At 49.5% G+C, this 26,780-nt stretch overlaps 2 protein-coding genes across 2 annotated transcripts in view; one reads left to right on the top strand and one right to left on the bottom strand.

Annotated features, from left to right (window-relative positions):
- LOC142313125 (uncharacterized) overlaps positions 1-26,780 on the top strand; it is a 149,721-nt gene that overhangs the window by 66,645 nt on the left and 56,296 nt on the right. The gene's annotated exons all lie outside the window — the stretch shown is intronic.
- On the bottom strand, positions 421-25,537 carry LOC142310598 (uncharacterized). Its single transcript, XM_075348116.1, has 6 exons — positions 25,494-25,537; positions 25,345-25,422; positions 25,186-25,263; positions 24,875-25,088; positions 24,638-24,794; positions 421-769 (listed from the first exon to the last, which is right to left on the bottom strand). The coding sequence occupies exons 1-6, from the start codon at positions 25,533-25,535 to the stop codon at positions 421-423; spliced, it is 918 nt and encodes a 305-aa protein (XP_075204231.1). The 5' UTR covers positions 25,536-25,537.

Here is a 26,780-nt window from a genome sequence, read left to right as displayed (position 1 = left end):
CCTTTCCCAGCATCAGCCTCCCTCCTCCCAGCCTCCCCCAGCATCAGCCTCCCTCCTCCCAGCCTCCCCCAGCATCAGCCTCCCCCAGCATCAGCCTCTCTCCTCCCAGCCTCCCCCAGCATCAGCCTCTCTCCTCCCAGCCTCTCTCCTCCCAGCCTCCCCCAGCATCAGCCTCCCTCCTCCCAGCCTCCCTCAGCATCAGCCTCCCCCAGCATCAGCCTCTTGCCTCCCAGCCTCCCCCAGCATCAGCCTCCCTCAGCATCAGCCTCCCTCCTCCCAGCCTCCCCCAGCATCAGCCTCCCCCCTCCCAGCCTCCCCCAGCATCAGCCTCCCTTCTCCTAGCCTCCCCCAGCATCAGCCTCCCTCCTCCCAGCCTCCCCCAGCATCAGCCTCCCGCAAGACCCTCGAAACAGCAGACATTTATGGTTGTTGTACTTGTGGAGCCCCTGCTCCCACTTCATCTTCTGGGCCTCCTGATGGAGGTGGCTGGCTGGTGAGGCTGCATCTCGCTGCTGCTGTTATTCTTTGCAGTGCCTCATCAACAGCTCTATTATCACTAAAGGTCAGCTTTTTGAACCTCGGGTCAAGTAGTGTAGTTTCTGACAGTATAGTGTTAAATTCCATTCTTTGGAACTTTCTTTCCATAGAGGCACACAGGGCAGCTACCAACTCTTTTACTTTCTCTGTATTTATTGCTCCATCTCTCTGGTTGGCTGTCACTCTCTGCAAACCCCTGCACAGCAGCAGCATTTTAGAGGCTGTAACATAGCTGCAAATGGATAAAACAGTTACTAAAAAATTTGTAATGTGAACTTTATTTCTTATGTAGTATTACTGCCATTGACCTCTACCATACAGTCAGTTATATGATGATAATCTGCAGTATTGCATTGACAAAACAGGTTATGAAACTTGGGGTCATTCAGTCTGGAAAAAAGAGAATTTTGTTTACTTACCGTAAATTCTTTTTCTTATAGTTCCGTAATGGGAGACCCAGACCATGGGTGTATAGCTTCTGCCTCCGGAGGACACACAAAGTACTACACTAAAAAGTGTAGCCCCTCCCTCCGAGCATATACACCCCCTGGTTAACCAAATATAGCCAGTTTAGTGCAAAAGCTGAAGGAGAGTAGCCACCCACAAGTAGAGATAGAGCAAGAACCGGAACAACCGGAGCCTCTGTCTACAACAACAGCCGGTGATAACACGCGGAACAAGAACCTGCCAACAGGGAGGGTGCTGGGTCTCCCATTATGGAACTATAAGAAAAAGAATTTACGGTAAGTAAACAAAATTCTCTTTTTCTTCATCGTTCCTATGGGAGACCCAGACCATGGGACGTCTCAAAGCAGTCCATGGGTGGGAATAAACAGAAAACTGAGAAGTAGGCGAAACCTAACTTCGCAAAAATGGGCGACAGCCGCCAGAAGGGTGCGTCTGCCCAAGCTCGCATCTGCCGAAGCATGAGCATGCACTTGTAGTGCTTCGAAAAGGCATGCAGACTAGTCCAAGTGGCAGTCTGACAGACCTGCTGAGCCGTAGCCTGGTGCCTGAAACCCAAGAGGCACCGACAGCTCTGGTCGAGTGTGCCTTGATCCCCCGGCGGGGGGAGGCACTTGAGTACACTGGTAGGCATCGGAAATGGCCGACATAATCCAACGAGCTAGGGTCGGCTTAGAGCCGAGAGGCCCTTACGCCGACCTGTGGTCAGCACAAAAAGAGAGGTGCACCGCCTAAGAACAGCGGTGCGAGACACATAGATCCGGAGCGCCCGCACCAGATCCAGGATATGCAACTAAAGCGATGAACAGGAGCCGGACAAAAGGAAGGCAGGGAAATGTCCTGGTTAAGGTGGAAGGAGAAACCACCTTAGGGAGGAAGTTCGGAGTCGGACAGAGAACCACCTTGTTTTGATGAAAAACCAAAAGAGGTGACTCCGAGGAGAGTGCAGCCAAATCAGAGACTCTCCCGAGGGAAGTTATGGCCACTAGAAAGACCACTTTCTGTGAAAGACGAGACAAAGAAACCTCCCTAAGAGGCTCAAAAGGGGGGTTTCTGGAAGCCGTGAGGACCAGATTAAGGTCCCAGGGATCCAAAGGCCGCCGGTAAGGTGGAATGATGTGAGATGCGCCCTGTATGAAGGAGCGCACCTGAGCCAGCCGGGCGATACGCCGCTGGAAACACACTGGCAGAGCCGAGACCGGTCCCTTGAGGGAATTGAGGGATAGTCCTAGCTGCAGACCGGACTGTAGAAAGGACCGGAGGGTCGGCAAGGAAAAAAGGCCAAGAAGCATGGCCGGAAGGGCGACACCAGGACAGGAAAATTCTCCAGGTCCTGTGATAGATTTTGGCCAAGGAATACTTCCGAGCCCGAGTCATAGTGGAGATGACTTCAGGAGGGATACCAGAAGTCGTCAAGATCCAGGACTCAAGAGCCACGCCGTCAATCTGAGAGCCGCAGAATTCTGGCGGAAAGACGGACCTTGTGAGAGAAGGTCTGGACGGTCCGGGAGATGCCACAGCACCTCAACGGACAGATGGAGCAGGTCAGGGTACCAAGCTCGCCTGGGCCAGTCTGGCAATGAGAATGACCCGACGGCCCCCCATTCTGAACTTGCGCGGGTCTCTGGGCAAGAGCTAGAGGGGGAAACGCGTAAGACAGACGAAACTGGGACCAATCTTGAACCAGCACGTCTGCTGCAAAGGCCTGAGGATCGTGGGAGAGAAGATCCACTTCCGGAGTGCCCCACTTGCGGCAGATTAAACGAAACACTGCCGGATGCAGAGCCCACTTGCCGCTGTCCACGGTTTGACGGCTGAGACAATCTGCCTCCCAGTTTTCCACGCCTGGGTTGTGGACTGCGGATGTGGTGGACCTGGAATCCTCCGTCCACTGAAGGATACCAACAGTGCCAGGCGGCTGAGTGTCACGCCCTGGTGTTAATGTAGGCAACCGCTGTGGCGTTGTCTGACTGGACTCGAATGTTCTTGCCCGCCAACAGGTGGTGAAAGGCCAAGAGAGCTAGAAGCACAGCTCTGATTTCCAGCACAGTGATCGAGAGGGCTGATTCGGACGGAGTCCAAGTGCCCTGCGCTCTGTGGTAGAGATATACCGCTCCCCAGCCGGATAGACTGGCATCCGTGGTGCGGATCACCCAGGACGGGGCCAGGAAGGAGCGTCCCTGAAGAGAGAGGGGCCGAAGCCACCACTGAAGGAAGTCCCTGGTATGTGGCGACAGAGCCACTAACCTGTGCAAGAAGGAAGTCCGCTTGTCCCACAGCGGAGAATGTCCAGCTGCAGTACGCAGATGGAACTGGGCAAGGGAACCGCTTCCATTGACGCCACCATCTGACCCAGCAGCTGCATTAGGTGCCTGATGGAATGACGGTGGGGCCTCAGCAAAGAGCGCACCGCTAGTGGAGGGACTGCTGTTCGACTAAAGGCAGCTTCACAAGTGCCGGCAGAGTCTCGAATTGCATCCCTAGGTACGTGAGCTTCTGGGTCGTAGTCAGAGTGGACTTGGGCAGAATGACAAGCCACCCGAATTGGACTAGAGTGGCGAGAGTGAGCGAGGCACTCCGCTGACGGTCTGCACAGGATGAAGCCTTGACTAGAAGGCCGTCCAGGAAAAGGGATGCCAACCCTTGGAGGTGCAGAACCGCAACCACTGCTGCCATGACCCTGATGAATACTCGAGGGGCCATGGCTAACCCGAAGGGAAGAGCCATGAATCGGAAATGTTCCTCTCTGATTGCAAAACGTTGCCAACGCTGGTGCGAAACTGCAATTGGCACATGCAGATAGACATCTCTGATGTCGAGGATGCAAGGAATCTCCTTCGGTCATTGAGGCAATGACTGATCGGAGAGACTCCATGCGAAAAAGCCGCACCTGAACATGCTTGTTGAGAAGCCTGAGATCCAGGATGGGCCGGAAGGAACTGTCCCTTTAGGGGACTAGGTAGAGATTTGAGTAGAAACCTCTGAACCGTTCCCAGGCGGAAACCGGTACAATTACTCCGTTGGCCTGCAAGGATGCCACGGCCTGAGAGAAGGCGGCGGCCTTGGAGCAGGGGGGAGTTGACAGAAAAAAATCTGTTTGGCGGGCTGGATAGAATTCTATCCTGTAGCCGTGGGAGATGATATCCCGCACCCACTGATCGGAGACGTGTTGAAACCACATGTCGCCAAGCGGGAGAGCCTACCACCGACCAAGGACGTTGCTAGCGCGGCCAGATAGTCAAGAGGAGGCTGCCTCAGTGGCAGCAGCTCCTGCGGTCTTCTGAGGACGCGGCTTCGTGCGCCAGTTGGGTTTTTGGTCCTTGGCTGAGTTAGTGGACGAGGCCGAGGGCTTAGAGGACGACCAGTTGGAGGAACGAAAGGAACGAAACCTCGACTGGTTCCTGCCCTGTACAGGTTCCTGGTTTTGGCTTGTGGCGTGGAAGTACTCTTCCCGCCAGTAGCTTCCTGAATAATTTCATCCAGTTGTACACCGAACAGCCTGGGCCCAGCAAATGGGAGCCCAGCAAGGAACTTCTTTGAAGAAGCGTCTGCCTTCCACTCTCGAAGCCACAGGATCCTATGGATAGCGAGAGAATTGGCCGAAGCCACCGCAGTGCGGAGCCTCCAGCATGGCAGACATGGCATAGGATGAAAAGGCTGAAGACCTGGAAGTTAAGGCAACCATCTCGGGCATAGAGTCCCTGGTGAGGGAATGCATCTCCTCTAGAGAAGCAGAGATGGCTCTGAAGCCCACACTGCTGCAAAAGATGGGGAGAACGAGGCCCCTGCCGCCTCATATACAGATGGCGGACAGTGGAATCCTTAAGGGAGTTGCCATCAGCCACTGATACAACTTTCCGGGCTGAGAGTCTAGACACCGGAGGGTCTACCTTTGGTGAATGAGCCCACTCCTTGACCACCTCTGGTGGAAACGGAAAACGGTCATCAGAACCACGCTTTGGGAAGCGTCTGTCAGGACAGGCTCTGGGCTTGGTCACAGTGGCCTGAAAAACTGGAGTGGATAAGGAACACACTCCTTGTTCTCTTAGGCAAGGTATACTGATGCTTTTCTGCCAGAGAGGGTTGCTCCCCTGATACAGGCGGATTGAGGTCCAGTACAAATATAATGGACGCAATTAAATCATTAGCATCTGCGTCAGTTTCGGACAGATCAATGAGGTACATGGAGTAGCGTCCGAGCCCCCAGTAAAGGCATCCTCCTTGTCCTGCGAGTCAGCTCGTGAACCAGAGCCGCGGGACGAGGAAGGAAAGGGGACCCTGCGTCTCCATTTTAGGAGGACGGGGTCTGAGACCAGATGAAGAATCCTCTGTGAGCTTTGCTGAGCGAGCCGTAGCAGCAGAAGCGCCCTGAGAAGGGGGCTGATGCATGCTCAGCAGTGTCCGGGACAGCTGTCCCCTGGAGAGAGGGATTCTACCCAAGCCGGGGGTTCAGCCACCGGAGCCGGAGCAGCCGGAGGGACCACTGGGGATGAGCCTCCAGGCTGAGGCACCACTATGTTAGAGCAGGCATCACAATGTGGTTATGTGCTCGGTACAGGCAGTACGAGCCTACATGCAGTGCATATTAAGTACAGCCTTGCAGCCTTGCTCTGATGTGAGACATGCTGCTGAAGTGGGGGCTCTGGCCAGAATGACCCCCAGCAGAGTATATAAACAGTGTATATAAGCAGGTCCACAACCGGAGGTTGTGGCTTGCCAGACCGTTTGACATAGAGACATCTCTGTGCCCTCCAGATCCCACAGCCCGGACCCCCAGAGAGATGGCCAGCGCCGATCGCTGTCACAATGTGGTTATGCAGACATGCATGAGAACGCTGATAAAATGGCGCCGGAGCGAGGAGAGGGGGCGGGGCCAACTCTAAGAGCGGGATCGGAGGGCCAAGGAGGTATACAGGGGAGGGAATCTTTCCTCAGAGAGGAGTGTCCCTCCCCTGTTCTGAACAGTCGCTGGGCGGAGCCGCACTGTCCCTCTGCATGATTGGCATGCAGGGGCAGTGAAAACGAAACTAGGCCTCAGGCGAAGCCGGGGCCTAAATTTAACGATGCGGCCGGCGAGCAGGCACCATCGGCGCGGTTCTCAGGTAAAAACCAGAGAACCGGCCGGAAATGTCACAATAGATACACAGCACACTCTCCCCAACAATAAAGTACAAGGGACCCCCCGATAATAACGTCTCAGATACTTAGCTTGTGAGACGCAGGGCCAGGTCCCTGAGGGATGAGTGCTCCGTCCGGCGGGATCCTGAAAGGGCTGCGGATGGAGACCGTCTCCTGCAAGGCAGGGAGAACCGTGCTGGCTCCCAGTTCAAGCCAGAGCCCCGGAGGGATGGTGAAGGAGCGCGGCATGTAAGGCTCCAGCCCTGAAATCAACCTTAACAACACCACCGACACAGTGGGGTGAGAAGGGACATGCCGGGAGTCCAGGCTTGGACCCGCTTTTCTTCAAACTCTTTCCAAAAATCAAAATCAGATGAGAATGCATGTGTGGATGTATGCCTCCTGAACACAAAGCATTGAACTGGCTATATTTGGTTAACCAGGGGGTGTATATGCTCGGAGGGAGGGGCTACACTTTTTAGTGTAGTACTTTGTGTGTCCTCCGGAGGCAGAAGCTATACACCCATGGTCTGGGTCTCCCATAGGAACGATGAAGAAAAAGATGTACACCTACATGTACAGATATATAAATAGACAGTACAGAAGAGATTTTCCTACTGATCTTTTGCCTTCTACTCCTGTACTAGTGGCATTGTCATCCTATACTTCTAGAGAAAAAATGCTTCACCATCATCAGGGGATTCTTTACTGTAAGAGCAGTGAGATTATAGATCACTCTGCCACACAATGTGCTAACTAATTCATTATCACCCGCCTAGACTACTGCAACACCCTCCTCGGCGGTCTTCCTTCCAACGCTCTAATCACCCCTTCAATCTATCCTCAACTCCGCTGCCCGGCTAATCCATGAGCAGAGAAATCATTTGTGCAATAATTTCTCCCATCGTTTGCTTCTAAAGGGAACCTGTCATCGGAAATTTTGCTTTAAACCTAAAAGTTTCTCCCTCTGCAGCTCCTGGGCTGCATTCTAGCAAGGTTCCTGTACTTTTTGTGGCCCCTTTTAAACCAAATTAAATACTTTATAAACTTGTACCTTTTGCTATGTAAATTTTGTAAATGGTCCATGGGGGCGGGCTCTCTGGTGACCGTTGCTGTTCCTCCAGCAGATTTACGCCGCCCCCCAACGCTGAATTTCATATCTCAGGACGCCGCCCCTGGGCGCTCGTGGTCCCGCGCATGCGCTGTGCAACTGTAGCGGGACTGTGCACTGTGTGCACGTGTCAGGGCAGGGAGGACTGGTAAGCCCAGAAGGTGGATCCACTGGACCGAGTATCCCACCGGAGGGCAGGGTACACGGCAGCCGGAGCACTGGCGTGGCCGGGACAGGTATAACCAGGTCAGCAGAGTCACAAAGTTCTTCAGGACGGTAAGGAAGACAGGCACAGGTACCAGGGAGCAAAGACAAGAAGTCTACAGGACACGGCACCAGGGGGCCTGAGCACCTAGCACAAAAGACAAAGCTTCTAGACACGTTGATCAGGCAACGCCCCTATGGAAAGGCCAGTCTTATATATCCAGCACAGCCGTATGTCACATCCTGCTTCAGGTGTGCTGGGTCCATAAAACCAGGAGAGTGGGCGCGGCCTGGTCCTATACAGAGGAATGAGGCTAATACTCAGAGTCAGACTCATGAGACCAGGAGCAGGACACAGGAGAGCACGAGCGGCAGCCATGACCGGTGGACACGTGGAGTGGATCAGTGGGTAAGGAGCAGTGCAATGACGGTGAGGCCGGATCGGTGGGTACGGAGCGGTGGTGCGATGCAGGTGCGACTGGATCAGTGGGTACAGAGCGGTGGTGCAATGCAGGAACCGGCTCAGTGGGTAAGGAGGGCTGCTGGGACACCGGGAGCGTGACAGCACGTGTGACCGCTGCTGACGTTTTGCGCAGGCACGAGGTTATGGGCGGCGCTGTGTGTCATCAGCAAGTGCCGCCCATAACCTCGTGATCGCACTTTCCCCTCTTCCTCCAGCGTTCTGCGCAAGCACTTGCTGGCCAGATGACCCGACGTCACCTATTTCCCATCTTGTCCTGCTGCACGAGATTATGGGCGGGCACTTGCGATGCAATCACAGCGCCGCCCATAATCTCGTGCTTGTGACACACGTCTGTTATGATCCGGAACCATGGAAGACCACCACAAATCATTGTCAAAAGGTGACAAGAGCATTGGCAACTAATCTGGCCGCCATCCCCTTACTAAATATAAAAAAAGCAACAATAAGAGGATAATGTCCTCCAAAAATCAGATGCTAGAGCATCAGTTTTTGGCCAGGGCGATGTACACACTGCAGCCCAACTTGCTGTGAGTAATACTTGATTTTTGGAGGACATTATCCTCTTATTGTTGCTTTTTTTATATTTAGTGTAGGGACCTACAGACATGAGGTCCCTTGACGAGGGTGTAGGCTTACGTTTTATGGCCATAAATACCAACAAAAACCTCATATTTTTTTGTTTGTACAGGATACAGCCAGGCCCCTTTCTGTTGGGCCTTGCATTGTAGAGTGTCTGTCCGTGCATGATATACAGTGGAGTACGGCTTGGCAGCCCGCCTGATCTAATAGAAGGGCGTTACCTAATAGGCTGCGGGTTTGTGACTGTGTCATCTGCATGTGAACAGCGCTCTATGCAAGCCACTTGTGTGCAGTTTTATCATCTAGCAGTCACCTCCCCTCCATTCCATGAAGGTGTGTGTGTGATGTGCTTCTCCTGCACCTGTGATGTCTCCACTTAGTGGGGGTTTAGCTGTATCCTGCTAGAGCATCAGTTTTTGGCCAGGGCGATGTACACACTGCAGCCCAACTTGCTGTGAGTAATACATCCCCTTACTAACCATCACAACTAGAAGTAGCCGAGGGGTGAACTAACATCCTGTACACCGCGAACCCAGCCGGAGAAGCTAGCTATCCTAAAGGTAGGAAAGATGAATAACTCTCTGCCTCAGAAAATAGACAAGAATAGCTAGCCCCCCACATTCAAAGACTGCGGTGATATAGGAAAAACACAATACACAGGTAGATGACAGGATTAGCAAAAGGTGAGGCCCCCGCTGACTAAAATAGGAAAGGACAGGAAAGGGACTGATGGTGGCCAGAGAAAAACCCTGCAAAATTCCAACTTCCTGATAGTACAAAAAGGCCCTCAGATCGCACGATTTGAACTCCGTCCTATACCAGGTGCCCTTGTCATACCAATGAACAGAAAACAAGAATCATAACAAAGTCAACAAGCCACAAACACATGGACCCAAAGGAGCTATACTCCACACAGAACTGCAGGGAGTTCCTCAAAAATCCACTAAGGGGGAAAATCCCTGCAAGCAAATAAACTGAAACCAACCACAGCAAATGACAAACCCAGATAAACAAAAGAACCAGACAATAAATAAAGAGCAAACACGTATCTGGGGAAGATGTGGTGTAGAGCAGGATGAAGCAGGCTGGAGATACAAAGAACAACTAACATCCGGCAACAGCCTGCAATCAGACCAGGATTTAAATAAGCAGATAGTTAGCAAAGGAAACACCCACTGCACAACACACCTGGTCCAAGTCCAAACCATTCCCGGCCACCAGAGGGAGCCTCCCAGCAGCCAAAACATAACTAACATTCACAACAGTATCCCCCCCTTGAGGAGGGGTCAACGAACCCTCACCCACGCCACCGGGTCGCTCGGGATGAGCATGATGGAAGGCGCGAACCAACCTGTCCGCATGAATGTCAGAAGCCACAACCCAAGAGTTATCCTCCTGTCCATAACCCTTCCATTTCACAAGGTACTGAAGCTGATGCCTACTGCGACGGGAATCCAGAATTTTTTCAACCTCATACTCCAGATCCCCTTGTACCAAAACAGGGTCAGGAGGCGCTGCTGCAGGAACTGCTGGCTCCACATGTTTCTTCAACAAGGACTTATGGAAGACATTGTGAATCTTAAATGATGCAGGCAGAGTCAAACGGAAAGATGCCCAAAGACTCCAGTTCAAAACAGTAACCATGACATACAAAGCCATCCACAACCTGTCTCCTCTTTACATCTGTGACCTAGTCTCCCGATACCTACCTGCACGCAACCTCAGATCCTCACAAGATCTCCTTCTCTACTCCACTCTTATTTCCTCTTCCCACAATCGCATACAAGATTTCTCCTGCGCTTCCCCCATACTCTGGAATGTTCTACCCCAGCATATCAGACTCTCACCTACTGTGGAAAGCTTCAAAAGGAACCTGAAGACCCACCTATTCCGAAAAGCCTACAACCTACAATAACCCTCAGGCTAGTACACCAGTGCGCAACCAGCTTTGGCCTCACCTATTGTACCCTCGCCCATTCCCTGTAGACTGTGAGTCCTCGCGAGCAGAGTCCTCTCTCCTCCTGTACCAGTCTGTTTTTGTAATGTTCATGATTATTGTACTTGTTTTTTATCTATAAACTTTTCACTTGTAAAGCGCCATGGAATGAATGGCGCTATAATAATACATAATAATACTGTAGTAATAACATAGGATTGCCTGATTAAAGACTCTGACTAACGAGGGGGCTAGAAGATATTAATACTTTTTATAGTAATCATTTGACAAACCGTCCAAGCCAGGAGATTTACCAAACTTTAGTTCATCAATAGCCCTTATGACTTATTCTGCTGCGAAAGGCGCATAGAGCGAGGCTAATTGACATTTGGTGACAGTTGGAAGGTTTATTTAAAAGGAGCGAAACTACCTTGGTGGTCCAAATGTAATGCTTCATGTTCTTTTATTGTGTGTTTTATAAATGGACCTAGGTCATTTTTTATCGTTGAATTTATTAAAAGTTACATTTTAGGACTTTTTTATTGTTCTATTCCTTATGCTATGTGATATCACTCTATTCTGGTGTTAAGGATTTTTTTCCACGTTATGGTATCTTGCTATGTAGTTTATATCACATTACCGGGCCATTTGTGCTTATTCCCCTTGTGATAATTGGATATCTGTAGTGTTAATATGCTCACTGCACCTCTCGATGAATTCATAGAGGGGTTAAGTTTGTAAAATGGGGCCATTTGTGGGGGGGTTTCTGCTTTTCTGGCACCTCAGGGGCTTTGCCAATGTGACCTGGCACCTGCAAACCATTCCAACTAAATCTGAACTCAAATATGGCGCTCCTTCTCTGCCGAGCACTGCCACATGCGCCTTAACAGTAGATTTCTGCCACATATGTAGTATTAGCGTACTTAGGAGAAATTCTGCAACACTTTGTAATAATGTTATGGCTAAAGTAACATTTTTGTGGGAAAAAGTACAATTTTAATTTTTTCCTTCCATATTGCTTTGGTTCCTGTGAAGCACCTAAAGGGTTAATAAACTTCTTGGAAGTGGTTTTGAGCAGTTTGAGGGGTGCAGTTGTTAGAATGGAGTCACTTTGTGGAATTTTATGTCACCTAGGCCTCTCAAAATCACTTCAAATGGGATGTTGGTCCCTAAAAAATGGTTTTGTAAATTTTGGTGGAAAAATTAGAAATTGCTGATGAACTTTGAACCCTTCCTAACAAAAAAAAAGGGAATTTTGTTTACTTACGGTAAATTCCTTTTCTTCTAGCTCCTATTGGGAGACCCAGACAATTGGGTGTATAGCTTCTGCCTCTGGAGGCCACACAAAGTATTACACTTTAAAAAGTGTAACCCCTCCCCTCTGCCTATACACCCTCCCGTGCATCACGGGCTCCTCAGTTTTGGTGCAAAAGCAGGAAGGAGAAAACTTATAAATTGGTCTAGGGTAAATTCAATCCGAAGGATGTTCGGAGAACTGAAGACCATGAACCAAAAGAACAATTCAACATCAACAACATGTGTACACAAAAGAACAACCAGCCCAAAGGGCACAGGGGTGGGTGCTGGGTCTCCCAATAGGAGCTAGAAGAAAAGGAATTTACGGTAAGTAAACAAAATTCCCTTTTTCTTTGTCGCTCCATTGGGAGACCCAGACAATTGGGGCGTCCAAGAGCAGTCCCTGGCTGGGTAAAAGAATACCTCAATCAAAAGAGCCGAAAACGGCCCCCTCTTACAGGTGGGCAACCGCCGCCTGAAGGACTCGCCTACCTAGACTGGCGTCTGCCGAAGCATAGGTATGCACTTGATAGTGCTTCGTGAAAGTGTGCAGACTAGACCACGTAGCTGCCTGACACACCTGCTGAGCCGTCGCCCGATGCCGCAATGCCCAGGAAGCACCTACGGCTCTGGTAGAATGGGCTTTCAGCCCTGAAGGGAGCGGAAGCCCAGAAGAACGGTAGGGCTCGAGAATCGGTTCCTTGATCTACCGAGCCAAGGTTGACTTGGAGGCCTGAGAGCCCTTACGCTGGCCAGCGACAAGGACAAAGAGCGCATCTGAATGGCGCAGGGGCGCCGTGCGAGACACGTAGAACCGGAGTGCTCTCACTAGATCCAAAGAGTGCAAATCCTTTTCACACTGGTGAATTGGATTAGGGCAAAAGGAAGGCAAGGAGATATCCTGATTTAGATGAAAAGGGGATACCACCTTAGGGAGAAATTCCGGGACAGGACGCAGAACCACCTTATCCTGGTGAAAAACCAGGAAGGGGGCTTTGCATGACAGCGCTGCAAGCTCAGACACTCTCCGAAGTGATGTGACTGCCACCAGGAAGGCCACCTTCTGCGAAAGACGGGAGAGAGAGACATCCCGCAGCGGCTCAAAAGGCGGCTTTTGAAGAGCCGTCAGGACCCTGTTAAGATCCCAAGGTTCCAACGGACGTTTGTAAGGTGGGACCATGTGGCAGACCCCCTGCAGGAACGTGCGGACCTGCGGAAGCCTGGCTAGACGCTTTTGAAAAAACACGGATAGCGCCGATACTTGGCCCTTGAGAGAGCCGAGGGACAAACCCTTGTCCATTCCAGATTGTAGGAATGAAAGGAATGTGGGTAAGGCAAACGGCCATGGCGGAAAGCCGTTATCAGCGCACCAGGATAGGAAGATTTGCCAAGACCTGTAATAGATCTTGGCGGACGTTGGCTTCCTGGCTTGTCTCATGGTGGCAATGACATCCTGAGATAACCCTGAAGACGCTAGGAGCCAGGACTCAATAGCCACACAGTCAGGTTGAGGGCCACAGAATTCAGATGGAAAAACGGGCCTTGTGACAGCAAGTCTGGGCGGTCTGGAAGTGCCCACGGTTGACCCACCGTGAGATACCACAGATCCAGATACCACGACCGCCTCGGCCAGTCTGGAGCGACGAGAATGGCGCGACGGCAGTCGGACCTGATCTTGCGTAGTACCCTGGGCAGCATCGCCAGAGGGGGAAACACATAAGGCAGTCGAAACTGCGACCAATCCTGGACTAAAGCGTCCGCTGCCAGAGCTCTGTGATCCTGAGACCGTACCATGAAGGCCGGGACCTTGTTGTTGTGTCGCGACGCCATGAGATCGACGTCCGGCGTTCCCCAGCGGCGACAGATCTCTCGAAACACGTCTGGATGCAGAGACCATTCCCCCGCGTCCATGCCCTGACGACTGAGAAAATCTGCTTCCCAGTTTTCTACGCCCGGGATGTGAACTGCGGAGATGGTGGAGCCTGTGGCTTCCACCCACTGCAGAATCCGCCGGACTTCCTGGAAGGCTTGACGACTGCGAGTGCCGCCTTGGTGGTTGATGTAGGCGACGGCAGTGGCGTTGTCCGACTGGATTCGGATCTGTCTGCCCTCCAGCCACCGATGGAAAGCCAATAGGGCTAGATATACTGCCCTTATCTCCAGGATATTGATCTGAAGGGACGATTCTATCAGAGTCCAGGTTCCTTGAGCCCTGTGGTGGAGAAAAACCGCTCCCCAACCTGACAGGCTCGCGTCCGTGGTGACCACGGCCCAGGTTGGGGGTAGGAAGGATTTTCCCCGAGACAGAGATGTGGGTAGGAGCCACCACTGAAGTGATGTTTTGGTTGCAAGGGAAAGAGAGATGTTCTTGTCGAGGGAAGTCGCACTCTTGTCCCATTTGCGAAGAATGTCCCATTGGAGTGGCCGTAGATGGAATTGCGCGAACGGCACTGCCTCCATAGCTGCAATCATCTTCCCCAGGAAGTGCATGAGGCGCCTTAAGGGGTGTGACTGACTCCGAAGAAGTGATTGCACCCCCGCCTGCAGAGAAAGCTGTTTGTCCCGCGGTAGCTTGACTAACGCTGGCTGGGTATGAAACTCCATCCCGAGGTAAGTCAGTGATTGGGTCGGTGTCAACTTGGATTTTGGGAAATTGATGATCCACCCGAACTGCTGGAGAGTCGCCAGAGCGACGGTAAGGCTTTGTTGACACGCCACCCAAGAAGGGGCCCTGACTAGGAGATCGTCTAAGTAGGGGATCACCGAGTAGCCCTGAGAGTGCAGGACCGCCACGACGGATGCCATGACTTTGGTGAAAACCCGTGGGGCTGTCGCCAGGCCGAAAGGCAATGCCACGAACTAGAGGTGTTTGTCCCCGATGGCGAAACGCAGGAAACGTTGATTTTCGGGTGCGATCGGCACATGGAGATAAGCATCCTTGATGTCGATCGATGCTAGGAAGTCTCCTTGTGACATCGAGGCGATGACCGAGCGGAGAGATTCCATCCGAAACCGTCTGGTTCTCACATGTCTGTTGAGTAGCTTGAGGTCCAGAACGGGACGGAATGACCCGTCCTTTTTTGGCACCACAAACAAGTTGGAGTAAAATCCGCGACCACGTTCCTGAAGGGGAACGGGAATCACAACTCCTTCGATCTTTAGAGCGTCCACTGCCTGAAAAAGTGCTTCGGCCTGTGCGGGGGGTGGAGAGGTTCTGAAGAAACGAGCCGTAGGTCGGGAGCTGAACTCTATCCTGTAACCATGAGACAGAATGTCTCTCACCCATCGGTCTTGAACATGTGGCCACCAGGCATCGCCAAAGCGGGAGAGCCTGCCACCGACCGAGGATGTGGCTAGGTGAGGCCGAGAGTCATGAGGAGGCCGTCTTGGAGGCAGTGCCTCCTGCGGCCTTTTGGGGGCGTGACTTGGACCGCCACGCATAGAAGTTCCTCTGGCCTTTCTCCGGCCGGTTGGACGAAGAGGATTGGGGCTTGGCGGAGGGACGAAAGGACCGAAACCTCGATTGGATTTTTCTCTGCTGAGGTCTCTTAGGTTTGGACTGGGGTAAGGAGGAGTCCTTTCCCGAGGATTCCTTAATAATCTCATCCAATCGTTCGCCAAATAAACGTTCGCCAGAAAAAGGCAAACCAGTTAAGAACCTTTTGGAAGCAGAGTCTGCTTTCCATTCGCACAGCCACATGGCCCTGCGGACTGCCACGGAGTTAGCAGATGCTACAGCCGTACGGCTAGTGGAGTCCAGGACGGCGTTCATGGCGTAGGACGAAAAAGCTGATGCCTGAGAGGTCAAGGAAGAAACATGCGGAGCAGAATTCCGTGTGACAGCATTAATCTCAGTCAGACAAGCCGAGATTGCTTGGAGAGCCCACACAGCCGCAAAGGCCGGGGAGAAAGACGCGCCCATGGCCTCATAGATAGACTTCACCAAGAGCTCTATCTGTCTGTCAGTGGCATCCTTCAGGGATGAGCCATCGGCAACAGACACAACGGACCTAGCAGCCAATCTAGAGACTGGAGGATCCACCTTGGAAGAGTGTGCCCAGCCCTTAACGACTTCAGGTGGAAAGGGATAACGCGTGTCAGAGTGCCTTTTAGCAAAACGCTTGTCCGGGACCGCTCTGGGCTTCTGGACAGCGTCCCTGAAGTTAGAGTGATCAAAAAACGTATTGCGCGTACGTTTGGGGAATCGAAATTGGTGTTTCTCCTGCTGAGAAGCCGACTCCTCTACAGGTGGAGGCGGGGGAGAGAGATCCAACCCCTGGTTGATGGACGAAATAAGATCATTTACTAAGGCGTCCCCCTCAGGGGTATCAAGGTTGAGGGCGAAGTCAGGGTCAGAGCCCTGAGCTCCCACGTCCGCCTCGTCATCCTGAGAGTCCTTAAGCTGAGATCCAGAGCAGCGTGAGGAGGCCGGGGAAGAGTCCCAGCGAGGCCGCTTAGCCGGTCTGGGACTGCGATCCGGGCAGGAGTCCTCCGCCTGGGACCTAGGGGCTATCCTGGGAGCGCTCTGCGGCGCGGACCGAGAAGGCCCTGGAGGAGACAAACTAACAGGGGCCGGTGCCTGTGAAGAGCCCGGTCTGGACTGCAATGCCTCAAGGAGCTTAGATGACCATTTGTCCATAGACTGTGCAATGGATTGAGAAAGTGACTGAGAGAGTTTCTCAGCGAAAGAGGCCAATGACGGTGACTCTGTCCCTGCAGCCTGCTCAGGAGGAGCAGGGGGATCTACATGAGCCGAGGGGCCCACAAGTGTCCTAGGCTCCGGCTGAGCAAGCGTGGCAGGAGTCGAGCATTGATCACAGTGAGGGTAGGTGGATCCCGCAGGCAACATAGCCCCACAAGAGGTACAGGCTGCGAAAAAAACCTGTGCCTTAGGGGCTTTGCTCCTTGTGGACGACATGCTGTAAGCAATAAGTGTCCCTCAGGAGAGCGACCACTGAGGGTATATGGGAAAGGGTTATACAGCCGTTCCGAATATATATAATATATATATATATATATATATATCTCACGGCACCCTAGGGGAACCAGCACCGGGTGATCGGTGCGGCTTACCAACCGCTGGTGTCCTCCAGATTCCCTGTCGTGGGTCCCCCGGAGCTGTAGAGCTGTGCAGCTGCAGCATACACCGGCAGAATGCCAAACATGGCCGCCGGAGCTCTCAAGGGGGGAGTGGAGCCATGGGCGGCGCCGGCCAAAGGCGGGAATCTGGAGGGCCCCATAGTGGTCCATTAGAGGGGAGGGGAGACATGCAAAGATGCTCCAGCCCTCTGTCGGTAATCCCGCCCTTACCCCTGACAGGCAGGCCCGGGGCGGGATTTTTCGCGACTAGGCCGCGATGAAGCCGGGGACTAAATTTAAGGCCGTGCCCGGCCAGCAGGCACGGTCGGCGCGGAAGTCCGATGAAAAAACAACGGACGGCGCTACTGGGGAGAAAGGCGACCTCTCTCCCCGTACCGTCCCCACTTGGGGACACAGAGTACCTTCAAGGTGCAGGGCCCGGTGCCTGGGGATGAAAACGCTCCGGTCCAGCAGGTTCCACCAGGGGCTGCGGATGGAGCACGGTCTCAGCAGGTGAATGACCGGTGAGGCTCCTACTTCTCCCAGAGCCGCATAAGGGATGGCGAAGGAGACGGCATGTGGCTCCAGCCTTTGTACCCGCAATGGGTACCTCAACCTTAACAACACCGCCGACATAGTGGGGTGAGAAGGGAGCATGCCGGGGACCCCATAGGGAACCTCTTTTCTTCCATCCGTCATACTATGTATGAGAAATCTTTTTTTTTTTTCTATGAGTGGATGTGTGCCTCCTTCCACACAAAGCATAAAACTGAGGAGCCCGTGGTCCACGGGAGGCTGTATAGGCAGAGGGGAGGGGTTACACTTTTTAAAGTGTAATATTTTGTGTGGCCTCCAGAGGCAGAAGCTATACACCCAATTGTCTGGGTCTCCCAATGGAGCAACAAAGAAAAATGTGTTTCACAAATTCCGCTGATGTAAAGTAGAGATGTGGGAAATGTTATTTATTAACTAATTTTTTACATAAGTTTCTGGTTTAATAGAATAAAAATGAAAAGTTTGAAAATTGCGAAATTTTACAAATTTGACCAAATTTACGATATTTTCACAAATAAATGCAAAAAAAAAAAAATTGTCCTGAATTTACAAATGTCATGAAGTACAATATATTTCGAAAAGAGGATCTCAGAAGCAGTGAGATCTCTTGAAGCTCCAGAGTTATAACCTCATAAAGTAATACTGGTCAGAATTGCAAGAAAAGGCCGGTCACAAAGGTGAAAACAGGCTGGGGATGAAGGGGTTAAAATCATAGAAAATGTCATCAAGGACCTTGTGTGGTGAAATAAACAGCCGAGGAAAGGAAGGAAAACAACGAGGAGGTCATATTATCTAAAAAGAACAAAAACAAAAAGGCCAAGAGAATAGGCTTACATTATTATGTCAGGCCTTACAGAGGAATAATGGATATACTTGTGGAAAAATTAGTGAACACTTAAAGCTTTGTTAGTGAGAAATTGTAGTAATAAGAGTATTGTATCCAAGATATATAATGCCATAATGAGGGAACAGGTTAGGCGACCAAAAAGTAAATGGAGGATCAGAAATGAAGAACATTAGTTTAGATACTCAGACTTTATTGGGAAAAAAATGTTTTGGATGTCAGGTTATTGGGGCAATTTAGTAAGTATGAGGGGCTGCTGATAAGTCTTTGCTTTTCCCAGAAAGAAACGAGATAGGATGATGAACTTTACATTCATTCCACACACTCTCCACTGATGTCAACACACTTCTTACATCGGTATTCCAAGTTCTGTAAGCCAAGCAAAAAGAAGAATTTTAGTTGTGCCTCAAACCAGGCATCCGTAGCAGCCATGGCATCAGAAATGGTGTGACCTTTGGTACCCATGAGGTGTTTCTTTAGGTTTTTAAACAGATGAGTTGGAGGGAGCTAGATCTGGTGAATAAGGTGGGTAGTCAACCAGCTGAAAGCCCAGCTCTGCCAGTTTTGCCGTGGTCGCTTGTGCAGTGTGAGCGGAGGCGGTGTCTTGCAGGAACAAGATTACTTTGGATAGTTTGCCACGCCTTTGGCCTTCAGAGCTGCCTTAAAAGGAAGGTGTCATAAAAAAAAAAAATTTAAATAACTGATAAAAAGGAAAGTATTAATGTTTTGTTTAAATAGTATTATTTGTTGTTAATTGAGCAAAATATAAATAAAAAAATAAATGATATTTTCCACTCTTAAACACTAGGGGGAGCAGCTGCTGAAATCCTACAGAAATCCCACTGTAGAAATATCTCACATTACAGCTGCAGTAAAGTGGGCAGAATCTGCTCTCCTGTGTGTGATGTCACCTCCCCCTCCCAACCTTGGGGTTTCCAAAAGGATAAGAGAAGGTAATTTAGGATCACAGTGCGGAGCCATTTTGCTTGTGAGCAGAAATGTCTAAAGTGTCACCACAAAGGCAAGGAACCTGTGGGAAAAAAAGCACATAGGGTCTTACCCTGATAAACAGGGGGTATAATGAGAAGTAATCCTACTCACCGATTGTGGTTGTGAAAGGCACAACTCCTGTAACCGCATATATAGATCAACGGCAGCAGTACCCTGATTTGGCAGATAACAGAGAGAGATAGCGGAGAGGGGTTTTAGATAACCGCGCCAGAGATCCCAGATGTAAGCTTGAATCAATGTACTCTTTATTTCAGCATAGGTCTACGCGTTTCAGGGGTCTCAGCCCCCTTCCTCAGGACCAGCAAGCACAAGATACACAAGATTGATGTATCTTGTGCTTGCTGGTCCTGAGGAAGGGGGCTGAGACCCCTGAAACGCGTAGACCTATGCTGAAATAAAGAGTACATTGATTCAAGCTTACATCTGGGATCTCTGGCGCGGTTATCTAAAACCCCTCTCCGCTATCTCTCTCTGTTAAAGGATAGCATTATATACACAGCTCAGCAGACAGTATCACACAGGATAGGATTAGATACAGCAACTCGGCAGACAGTACCACACAGGACAGGATTATATACACAGCTCAGAAGACAGTATCAGACAGGATAAGTTTAGATACAGCAACTCAGCAGACAGTATCACATAAGAGAGGATTAGATACACAGCGGCAAGGGAGGGGCAACGGTACTCACGCACTGCTTTGCATGCACGCTAGTAGTGGCTGCAGTAAGGAGAGTGGGGGGATGTCATTGGAGACGGTAGCAGCGGCACTGGGGGGAGGGGCACCGGTACTCACATGCTCTGCATACGCGCACACAAACACACACACAGCTCTGCTGCATGCACGCCAGCGTCGGGGAGAGAGCGGGGCTAGGTAGAGTGAGGGGGAGGGGGTGTCATTGGAGAGGGTAATCCACTACTGCATGCCGCTTCTTAACCGCTGCACGCCGCTCCAGCTGTCAGTAACGGCACTGTTCTAGGATCTGTTAGGATGGTACTGCTTGCTCTTTCAGATCCTGGCTGTAGGGGAAAAATGCGGCCCAGCCCAAAGCGTGAGCTATGGAAAAACGTTGGCTGAACACACCCACGGCTGTGAATTGGGCAGCCCACATATGCGTTACCGTTTCACAGCAGGACAGTTGTAATAGAACTAATAGGATCGGAATCTGACCACTTACGCCTATGTCCATGAGGTGCTGTAAATCGAGCCTGCACTGTCGTGCTAGAACTTGGAATGTAAAATGGCAGCCCCCATTGCCAGCTTTCCCGGATTATAAAAACGGAAAGACATCTTTATTTAAAGCAAGATAACATTATAACTGCATGTTACCTTACAAGTAATCATTGTTTGGATTATATAAATCCGCGACACCTTACCTTTAAATTTAACCAAAAGTTCAATGTAATACCTTGGATTGATGGTGGAACCCTTTTGAAGGTAGTCCACTAGCAGCACACCCTCTTTATCCCAGAACACAGACGCTATCACCTTAGTGGCTGATTTTTGCCCCTTGAACTTCTTTGGACGAGGAGAACCACTGTGCCCCCACTCTTTTGATTGCTGCTTGTTTTCAGGGTCATACAAATAAATCCAGGTCTCATCCATAGTAACCAGTCGATCAAGGAAGTTCTTATTAGTCCGGAAACACTGACAAATGGACCGGGAAGTTTTCACTCGCATGCTTCCCTGATTTCTTGTCAAACATTTGGGGCCCACTTTGCAGATAGCATGCATTATGGGGATTTCCCGTGAACATGTTTGTCTCATTATCCATGAACATTTGGACATGAGGAAGCTCTTACTTTAGCTGAAATTTGTTGATTCTCCAGTATGAGATTGTGCACAGCATCGATGATCTCCGGAACAACAACCAGTCTCGGTCGTCCAGGACGTTCCTCATTATTGGTGCTGAAGTGGCCAGTTTTAAATTTGGCAACCCAGTTCGTAACTGTGGAATATGAAGGGTATTGATTCCTCAATGTCTGCGACATATCACCATGAATATCCTTTTTGGACTTTCCTTGCAAAAACAAGAATTTTATCACTCCTCTGCTCTCAGTTACTGAGAATATTGCATTAGACTCCGCCATTTTGTTTTCCCTCGTGTGTAAACACTGTTGCCATAGGCAACAAACACAAAAGTTTGAAAACATATATTAGACATCTAAGGCTTTCATGTGATGTAACATTCGTTACCATAGAAACAAAAAAAATCACAAAGTCAAAGACTTATCAGCAGCCCTTCGCATTTACAATTAAAGTCCCCTTAGAACCTATAAGGCTACTTTCACACATCAGTTTTCTGTATTCAGGCACAGTCCTTTTTTTTGCCGTATCCAACGTTTCCGTTTTTGTTGTGCAAACCGGAGCAAACCGGACCTACCGGATCCGTTTTTAAGCGGATCCGTTTATGACGGATCCGTTAAAAAACGGATCCGGTGGGTCCGGTTTGCATCCGTTTTGCATCCGTTGTGTCCGTTTTTTGACGGATCCGTTTTTTTAACACTAAACAAACAATTAACGAGTTCCGTATTCTGATTGGCTATTGGGAACATATAGTATATATACAGTATTTTGAAGCATATATGACAGAATGAAGACAGAGGCAAGCAGAAACCATGGATGCTATTCTTGCAAATTACACAAAGATCGCTGCAGATTTTATATTTGAGGCAAATCGCTTGGCTATCATCGTCAGAGAAAAGGAGCGACAGCGACTGAGGCGTCAGCGACATCGACGCTTTTGGATCCATCCCCTGACTGCCCAGAGACTGACACGTGGGGTGTTTTCAACCCTATACCTGGAGCTCCGTGGAAACCATGAAAAATTCACAAGCTATGTCCGGATGTCAGTGATTAATTTTGATGTCCTCCTTGGCCTTGTTGCGGACAACATCCGTAAAACGGACACCTACAGCCGGTTCTCTATAACACCCGAGGAGCGTTTGCTGGTTACGCTTAGGTAAGTTTTTTTTTTTTAAATTGTATCCTCCTGTAAATTGACTTTTAACTGTAATGTGTTTGCTATTATTTTTTTATAATTATTGTCTTTCCTTTACAGATTCCTTGCAACTGGAGAGTCGCTTTCATCCCTCCACTACCAGTTTCGACTAGGAATTTCCACCATCTCGGGAATCATTAGAGACACTTGCCAAGCCTTGTGGGATTGCCTCCATGATGATTTCATCCCCCAGCCCACCAGGGACAGATGGCTTGCAATTGCTGAACAATACTATAACATTTGTCAGTTTCCAAATTGCCTTGGCTCAGTGGACGGCAAACATATCAGAATTGTGAAACCAGCTGCTTCGGGGTCAGAATACTACAATTATAAAAAATATTTCTCAATTGTCCTAATGGCAATAACGGATGCGGACTACAAATTCATCTCAGTGGACATTGGCGCATATGGGAGATCCAATGACTCTCAGGTCTTTAAAATGTCCCCAATGGGTCGGCGAATCTATGGGAATACTTTTGATTTCCCTCCTGCAAGACCTCTTCCTGGCACATGTGAGCCCCCAATGCCCTTTGTTTTTGTGGCCGACGAAGCCTTTCAACTCTCCCAACATCTATTGAAGCCATATGCAAGCCGTGGATTGACGCAAACACAAAAAATATTTAATTACAGATTATCCAGAGCCAGAAGAATGGTGGAATGCTCCTTTGGGATACTAACCAGCAAATGGCGAGTGTTGTTAACAGCCATTAATTTAAACATTGAAACTGTGGATGAAATTGTGAAAGCATGTGTGGTACTGCACAATTTTGTTTTAACAAAGGAACCTTTGTCCTTGGATGACCATAGTTTGGAATCCACCACTTTGTCTGACTACACCAGTCCTGGATTTAGGAGTAGTGTTGCCTGTTCAACAATCCGTGACAAATATGCTGACTATTTTGTGTCCCCAGAAGGTAGAGTAGATTGGCAAGATCAAATGGTGTAAGATTTTTGTTTAGTTTTATAACAAATAAAAATAGTTAAAAATAAATTAAAAAATATCTTGTTAACCTTGTTAATTTTAAGCTTTCACTCGCTTTAAAAATTTGTAATTTTTACAACGTCAAATTACTACATGTTATGTTTTTGTATTACCTTTTTATTTACTTAACTTGCAAAATAATATTCCCCCCAAAAAAAACAAGAACAAATAAATAATTTTCAACAAAAAACTTTTATTTTTATTACTAACATAAATTATAAATTGGTATATCTTGGGCTTGGGGTGGAGATAGTACTGGAGGGGCTGACAGGTGGGAACACACGCACAGTTGGAGTATTGAGGGTGGAAAGTGGTGTTGGTGGTGGTGGTGGGGAAGTAACAGAAGGTGAAGGTGTGGTAGAGAAACCAAGAGGGAAACCAGGAGATGGGATGGGATTTGGTAAGGATTGAGGGGTGGAGTGGAGGGATTGGGAGACAGAAGAGGTGGCGGGTGAATTAGTGGTTTGAGTTGGGGTCATGATGGCTGTGGAAGGCGAGATGTGGTAGTGGGTAGGAAGTGTAGGGGCAGATGTGGTTGGGAGCTGGTACTGGGCCGCAGGCTGGTACTGGGCTGCAGGCTGGTACTGGGCTGCAGGCTGGTACTGGGCTGCAGGCTGGTACTGGGCTGCAGGCTGGTACTGGGCAGCAGGCTGGTACTGGGCAGCAGGCTGGTACTGGGCAGCAGGGGGAGTAGGGACAATGGCTGGAGGGGGGGCAGGTGGTCTTGTAGGGGTGGGTGGAGGTGGTTGGGAGTCAACCTGCGCCAGAGCCTGCCGTGTGGCTTGCATTACATGCATCTGATGGTCAAGAGATAGCTTTTCCATGCGCTCTAGTACGGCTTGAAAAAAACAATGATTGGGTGATTTACTTGCATCTAAATGCAGCCTGTCCAGACGCGTGCATAATTCGTGTGTATTTTTTTCCATATTGGCATTTAGGAAGCTAAAAGATGCACGATTTTGTTCTGATAATAATTGAATGGCGTTCTGGAAGGCTGCATTTAGATGCAAGAACTCGGGCGCATAGCTCTTTTCCTGACCCCTATGACGCTGACGCCCAGAACCCAAAGGTGTTCTACTGAGGGCAGCAGTGTCAGAGGGGTGGGGTAGGGGAAAAGCTATCTCATCACCAGCAGCTTCAGGTAATGAAGTCTCACGGGAAGCTCCAGCGCAGGTGGATGGGACAGATGTAGATGGAAGGGAAGGTTCAGATGGGTGGGGTCTGTGCGTGTGTTCACCAGTGGCGGACTGTTCAGGGATCGCTCCTGTCGGGTTCGATGCAGGCTCCTGAGTGCTGCAGACGGTGCTGGTAAAAAGAGGAAAAACAAAATAATAATTAATTTAATTGCTATACAGTGCCACAGAAAAAAAAAAAAAGGCAAAAAAAATCAGACATAAAATATTATACTTTGTACATATTTTGGGGAATATTTACCTTCTGCACACCATAGTTGTCCGGAGGAACGACAACGCTCTAAAGTAACGGTACTTCGATCTGCGTCCTCCGGATCCACTCGGGGCCTGCATCTCTTGATTTAACTCCTTTTTGAAGCGATCCCTGATAGACCGCCACCGCTTTTGTAGTTTGTCACCTGAAAGTGGAAAACACAAAGTGGTTAGTATACAACACATTACATCCTGCATCATAACCTACTGAACTGTGAATACTTACGCTGTTTCTTCTGGCCACGAGAATTGAGCTCCCCCCAACCTTCTACCGCTGCGTGGCATACCTCGTCCCAGAGTCGACGGGTTACGATAGTATCAGCGTGGCGGCGGTCAGCCATGTTCCACAGCGGCTCCCTCTCTCTAACTTCATCGATGAGGAGGTCGATGTTGATAAATCCGGCCTCCTCACCGTCAGAATCGGGAGCACGCTGTGATGCCTGTTCAAAGAAAGAAAAAAGAAATTTAAAAAAAAAATAGACAAAAATTCACACTGACATGAAAAAAAAACAAAAAAAAAAAAAAAAATAAACTTACAGTATGACCACCGCCACCTCGACGACGACCCTGGGACGGTCTTGGGGGAGCTCTATCGTGAGCCCTAGAAGTTGAAGCCTTTAGTGAATAAAAAAAAAAAAACATTATTTACTTATGTGTTTGGTGTGCTGTGGTAAACAATTCCTGTATGAAACTTACACTCTGACCGCCCGCTCCGTGTATTTCTCCACCCCTTCCGTCCTCTTCTGGCAGCATCTCCTGTGATGTTTCGGCCACCTGTGTAAATGTCGTTTATTTAAAAAATTTTTTTGTTTTTTTTAAAAAAAAAAAAAAAAAAAAAAAAATACCTCAGTTTGTGAACCGAAGGGCGGGCTACCAGAAGACGACATATTTTATTACAGGCCACGCACACCAACTTGATGGGCCAAACTTTTGCGTCAACACTGCACCTGCAAAAAAAGAAAAAAAAATGTCTAAGTACATGTACGCAGCTCACAGCAGTGATCTGTGGTCAGTACTGTGGACATTACCTCTGGAACACTGTCTTCCAAATTCGCACTGACTGGAAACGGACACAGGAACTGGATGTCCTCAACTTTTGCGTCAACACTGCACCTGCAAAAAAAGAAAAAAAAATGTCTAAGTACATGTACGCAGCTCACAGCAGTGATCTGTGGACAGTACTGTGGACATTACCTCTGGAACACTGTCCTCCAAATTCGCACTGACTGGAAACGGACACAGGAACTGGATGTCCTCAACTTTTGCGTCAACACTGCACCTGTAAAAAAAGAAAAAAAAATGTCTAAGTACATGTACGCAGCTCACAGCAGTGATCTGTGGACAGTACTGTGGACATTACCTCTGGAACACTGTCCTCCAAATTCGCACTGACTGGAAACGGACACAGGAACTGGATGTCCTCAACTTTTGCGTCAACACTGCACCTGCAAAAAAAGAAAAAAAAATGTCTAAGTACATGTACGCAGCTCACAGCAGTGATCTGTGGACAGTACTGTGGACATTACCTCTGGAACACTGTCCTCCAAATTCGCACTGACTGGAAACGGACACAGGAACTGGATGTCCTCAACTTTTGCGTCAACACTGCACCTGCAAAAAAAGAAAAAAAAATGTCTAAGTACATGTACGCAGCTCACAGCAGTGATCTGTGGACAGTACTGTGGACATTACCTCTGGAACACTGTCCTCCAAATTCGCACTGACTGGAAACGGACACAGGAACTGGATGTCCTCAACTTTTGCGTCAACACTGCACCTGCAAAAAAAGAAAAAAAAATGTCTAAGTACATGTACGCAGCTCACAGCAGTGATCTGTGGACAGTACTGTGGACATTACCTCTGGAACACTGTCCTCCAAATTCGCACTGACTGGAAACGGACACAGGAAGTGGATGTCCTCAAATTTTCCGGCAACACTGCACCTGCAAAAAAAGAAAAAAAAAATGTCTAAGTACATGTACGCAGCTCACAGCAGTGATCTGTGGACAGTACTGTGGACATACCTCTTCCCTGGAGCACTGGACTGGAGGACAGCAGAAGTTGAAGTCAGGAACCGGCAGGAGGTGTGTAGAATGTGCTGGATCCTTTTATAAGTTTTGTGATGCTGAAAA

Source organism: Anomaloglossus baeobatrachus, chromosome 5, assembly GCF_048569485.1.
Source record: "Anomaloglossus baeobatrachus isolate aAnoBae1 chromosome 5, aAnoBae1.hap1, whole genome shotgun sequence".
NCBI classification, from domain to species: Eukaryota; Metazoa; Chordata; class Amphibia; order Anura; family Aromobatidae; genus Anomaloglossus; species Anomaloglossus baeobatrachus.
Note: the sequence above shows the minus strand (reverse complement) of the source record. Positions and strands in the feature narration are given on the sequence as shown.

Bases quoted from the DNA above. Each gene is read 5' to 3' on its own strand.
- LOC142310598 (XM_075348116.1), bottom strand. From the start codon at position 25,535: ATGTCGTCTTCTGGTAGCCCGCCCTTCGGTTCACAAACTGAG. The intron at 24,795-24,874 runs GTAAGTATTCAC...TTCCACTTTCAG, and splicing joins TCGTGGCCAGAAGAAACAGC to GTGACAAACTACAAAAGCGG. The intron at 770-24,637 runs GTAAATATTCCC...ATCCATTTGCAG, and splicing joins ACAACTATGGTGTGCAGAAG to CTATGTTACAGCCTCTAAAA.